The sequence below is a fragment of the Sinocyclocheilus rhinocerous genome, unplaced genomic scaffold (assembly GCF_001515625.1).
Source record: "Sinocyclocheilus rhinocerous isolate Xijiao unplaced genomic scaffold, SAMN03320098_v1.1 scaffold5720, whole genome shotgun sequence".
Lineage (NCBI taxonomy): Eukaryota > Metazoa > Chordata > Actinopteri > Cypriniformes > Cyprinidae > Sinocyclocheilus > Sinocyclocheilus rhinocerous.
Window position 1 is genome coordinate 43,131 of NW_015661855.1, and position 5,174 is coordinate 48,304.

Here is a 5,174-nt window from a genome sequence, read left to right on the forward strand (position 1 = left end):
ATTATAGCACTTACAACCTGGAAAAGTCATATTTTCATGATATGTCACCTTTAAAAACACATCATGATCACACCACGAGTAAATTAATGATAATGCAAATAGAGAACAAAATATTAACAAATAAAATGAAGCTAAATAATGATTTTATTTTGTTATTTTGTGTTGTTTTATTATATGTAGTATTTGGCTATTTGATGTTATTTCATTCTGGTAATTTTTTTAATTATACAAAAATTTTGTAATTTTGATGTTTATTTTATTTTTTTGTGTCTATTTTGTCATTGTATGTCATTGTCATTTTAGTTTTATTGTATTTAATTTGGTTATTTTGTTTTATTTTATTTTATATTTTATTAAATTTTTATTATATATCATTGTGCCGTTTTTTTTTTGTGTGTTTTTTTTTGGTTAATTTATTTTGTAATTTTATGTTATTTTTTGTCTTTTTTCATTTTATTTTGTAATTCGTGTATTTTATTTTATGTAATTTGCATAATCATCGCACAGTCATTTTGTCATGTCATTGTGCCATTTTGTAATTTTTTATTTTTGTTTTATGATTTTATTTGATGTTATTTTGTTTTATTTATTGTGTAATATGTTATTTTTTATTTTACAACATTTTATTTTGTCATTTTATTTTTTTAAGAACTTTATTTTGTGTTTTAATTTATTTATATTGAATTTTCTTACATGCAATGTAATTTATTTTATTTTATGCGTTTGATGTTATGTTCTGTCTCAGGTGGGTCATATCCGGGCGGAGCGGGACATCTTGGTTCAGGCAGACAGTCTGTGGGTGGTGAAAATGTTCTACAGTTTTCAAGACAAACTGAACCTTTACTTACTCATGGAGTTCCTGCCCGGAGGTGAGAGCGTTTGTGTCTTCAGTTTCACTTCATTTTGCTTTAGACTTTTCTTCAGAACCTTTCAAACGATTAATTGAAAGACAACTGACTCATAAGAACAATTCGATTTGATTCTTTTCAATGAATCAGTGAATCAATCCAAATCACTCCTAGCTGCTAAACATTCTTGCAAACTGTCTAAACTGAAATACATATGCAGACACTCATATAAGGGAGTTTTAATCAGTCATTCAGAGAACAAATTTCTATTTTTGAACATATTGGATCTCATAGCTGGCTATGGGCATGCTTTTGATGCTCAAGTACGTGAAATATCAAAGTCTGATCGATCTGTTGTGTTCTCCAGGAGACATGATGACGCTGCTGATGAAGAAGGACACACTGACCGAGGAGGAGACGCAGTTTTACGTAGCTGAGACCGTTCTGGCCATCGACTTTATCCACCAGCTGGGCTTCATTCACCGAGACATCAAACCAGACAACCTGCTGCTGGACTCCAAGGTCAAACACCCTGACAGGAACAGGAAGTGACTCAATAACCCACTTCCTGTGCCCTCTTCTGCTTTCACAGCACTTCTCTGTCAGCGAGGCATCTGATTGGCTGAGAGCTGTGCTTCATTACCTGTGTGTGTGTGTGTTTTAGGGTCACGTCAAGCTGTCTGATTTCGGCTTGTGTACGGGACTCAAAAAGGCGCATCGGACCGAGTTTTATCGCAACCTGAACCACAGCCAATCAAACGACCTCAGTGAGTGGACAAAGCTTCAGGCTAATCGGAATTCTCTTTTCGAACCGATCCGACGTACGGAATTCCCGTGTCGGACTTCCGAACAGCGCAAACTCCCATAGACTTCCATTCAGGGCGTGAAAACTTTTGCACTATAGACTGAAGCCTATGATAACATGTTAAAACATGCTAGCAGTGTGTTAGCAAACATGTGAAATCATGCCCGAAACATAGCAAAGTGCTAACTCATGTTAGCAACATGCTAATTCATGTTAGCCATGAGCTAAAACATCTTAGCAATGTGCTAATCATACGAGCATTGTCTTACAACATCCAAACAACACGGTCATTCATGTTTAATGTTAGCACATGTTAATTAAAGCTAGCATAGTGATCAAAAATGCTAACAACACATTTAACATGCTAACGACATGTTGGCAACAGCGCAAACTCCCATAAACTTCCATTCAGGGTGTGAAAACTTTTACACAACTCCTATAGAGCAAAGCCTATCAAAAAACCTATGATAACATGTTAAAACATGTTAGCAATGTGTTGGCAAAAATCATGCCAGAAACATGCTAGCAAAGTGCTAACTCAAGTTAGCCATGAGCTAAAACATCTTAACAACATGCTAATTATACGAGCATTGTCTTACAACATACAAACAATATGTTAATTTATGTTAGCCATGTGCTAACGACGTGTTAATTCATGTTAGCGTAGTTAAAACATGTTAATTCAAGCTAGCAACATGTTAGATACATGTTAGCCATGTGTTAAAACATGATAGCAACATGCTAAACATGTTAGAGACATGCTAGCAACGTTAATTCAAGCATGGTGTTAAAACATGTTAACAGCACGTTAAACATATTAGAAACATGTTAGCAACTTGATAATTCATGTTAATGTGTTAAAGACGTTAGAGATATTCATGTTTGCATAGTGTTAAATCATGTTAGCAACATGTTAAGTCAAGCTAGCAACATGTTAAACATATTAGAAACAATGTGTTACAACAGTTTAGAAACATGTTTTAAAACATGATAGCAACATGTTAAACATTAGCACATTTTAATTCATGCTAGCATTGTGATATGAAATGCTAACAACACATTTAACACGCTAAAGACATGTTAGCAACATGCTAATTCAAGCATGGTAGTAAAACATGCTAGCATCATGATATTTCATGTTTTAAATTTGCTAGCCATGTGTTAAACATGTTAGAGACATGCTTGCACATTCATGCTTGCATAATGGTAAAACATGTTAGCAACACGTTAAACATGCTAACATCATGGTAATTTATGTTAGCCATGTGTTAAAACATGTTATAAACATGCTAGCAACAAGCTAATTCATTTTAGTGTAATGTTAAAACATGCTAGCACCATGTTAAACATGTTAGAGACATGTTATCAACATGCTAGTTCATATTAGCATAATGTTAAAACCTGTTAACGGTAATGCTGATTCATGCTAGCAACATGTCCAACATGGTAGAAATATGTTAGCATCATGCTAATTTATGTTAGCCATGTGGTTAAACATGACAGAAACATGTTTGCGACATGTTAGCATAGTGTTAAAACATGCTAATTCATGCTAGCAACATTCTTAATGGTGTTAAAAAATGTTAATTCATGCTAGCATAGTGTTAAAACGTGTTAATTCATGCTAGCAACATGCTTAAAGATGTTAACAAAATGCTAAGTCATGTTAGTTACATTTTATAGACTTTCTCTGAGTAAAATTTTCAAACTTTGAGTTATTTGAAACTTTTAGACCTGGTTTTGTGAATATTCAGTATTAAATGAGTAATTTGCGCGTGTTTCTCGTAGCGTTTCAGCACATGAACTCCAAGAGGAAGGCCGAGACGTGGAAGAGAAACCGGAGGCAGCTGGTCAGTGTTAGCGACGGCTTCATTAGCACGTTCACAGCACACAGGAAGTGATGCGTTATGTTGCTCCGCCTCTTTCAGGCCTTCTCCACGGTGGGAACGCCGGACTACATCGCGCCGGAGGTCTTCATGCAGACCGGATACAACAAGCTCTGCGATTGGTGGAGTCTGGGCGTCATCATGTTCGAGATGCTGATTGGTAAGAAGTGAAATTTATGCAAATGAGATTGCGAACCGTCAGAATCGCTCGGAATATCCAGTTTTAATGAAAAACAATTTAAAATATTAGCAAATCAGATCATTGCGACGTTGTTTCAGCGTCATACTTTTCGTACAGTTTTTTTTTTTTTGACATTTCAGCATTGATTCGTAAGTGTTTTGTTAGCCTTTTTTCGAACTATTTAACATTTATAAATGTTGAAATACAGCTGACGTTATTTCGAACTCTCACTATCCTGAGAAATCAGCCAATCAGAAAAGAGTCAGAAAATGGAGACGAGCATCGTTAGTTTTTGCAGGTTAGCAGAGGCTAGCTAGGTAACGCTGGCTAACTTAGCTAGCTGCTTAGCGTCAGTTACTGTGTGACACTGTAGCGTTTAAATCATAAAATAAGTAGTGTTTTCTGATAAGGAAGACATTAAAAAGATTTTTAAAATTGTAAAAAATGTATTACGAATTAAACGTAATGTACATGATCTTGTAACTTTGTATTATTCAGGTGTTTTCAAAAAGTTTCAAAATGTTTTTTGCTTTTTTTTTTTTCTGAGAATACAAAATTAATAGCTCTTATATATATTTTAATAGAAAATTATTAAATAATAAAATTATTTTTAAGAATACTCATCTTTCATTCTTTAAGTCTTTACAGAAAATTGTGCATTGCATTGAAATGTTAGTAATGTTAATAATATTAAATTGCATCAAGAAGAAAAAAAATTAATTAAATGATTGGTTTAAAATAAACTATATCAAGAAAGAAAAATGTTTTAAAAATATTTTAATAAATTAATTCTTCAAAATAACTTGCACCACAAAGGAAGAATTATTTAAAAAAAATGTTTTAAATAAATTTAATTAATGCTTTAAAATGAATTGCATCAAGAAGGAAAAATGCTATTTTAAATATTAAAATAAAGTAAAATTTAAAAATAAATTGCATGAAGAAGGAAAAATAATTTTATAAAGAAATTAACTTTATGCTTCAAAATAAATTACATGAAGTTGGAAAAATAATTTTTAATTATTAAATAAATTCATTAAAATAATGTTTTAAAATGAATTACATCAATAAAGAAAAAATATTTTAATTATTAAAATAAATTAAAGCTGCAAAAAAATTAGGTTGAGAAGGAAAACATTTAATTGAAATGATTAAAATAATTACATTAATGCTTCAAAATAAAAGCCATCAAGAAGGAAAAAAAATATTTTTAATTATTAAAAAAAACCTAATTAAATAAATCTTTCAAAATAAATGACGTCAGTAAGAAAAAAAAAATATTTTTTTATTTTTAAAACTTCAAATTTTAATTATTAGAATAAATGAGTGCTTTTTATTAAATTAAAGCACCACTAAGACACTGGCCGATCACTACATCAAGTGTGTGTGTGTGTATATGTATGTATATGTATGTGTGTGTGTGTGTATATGTGTGTGTGTGTGTATATGTGTGT

At 31.9% G+C, this 5,174-nt stretch overlaps 1 protein-coding gene across 1 annotated transcript in view; it reads left to right on the plus strand.

Moving 5' to 3' along the window:
• The first annotated feature begins 748 nt into the window (after nt 1–748).
• The window catches only part of LOC107726522 (serine/threonine-protein kinase 38-like), an 11,778-nt gene continuing 7,352 nt past the window's right edge, over nt 749–5,174 (plus strand). Inside the window, exons 1-5 of the mRNA XM_016536141.1 lie at nt 749–869; nt 1,216–1,370; nt 1,513–1,615; nt 3,442–3,503; nt 3,582–3,706. Of these exons, the coding sequence (XP_016391627.1) occupies nt 809–869; nt 1,216–1,370; nt 1,513–1,615; nt 3,442–3,503; nt 3,582–3,706 (506 nt within the window). The 5' untranslated portion in view covers nt 749–808. The remainder of the gene's footprint in view (nt 870–1,215; nt 1,371–1,512; nt 1,616–3,441; nt 3,504–3,581; nt 3,707–5,174) is intronic.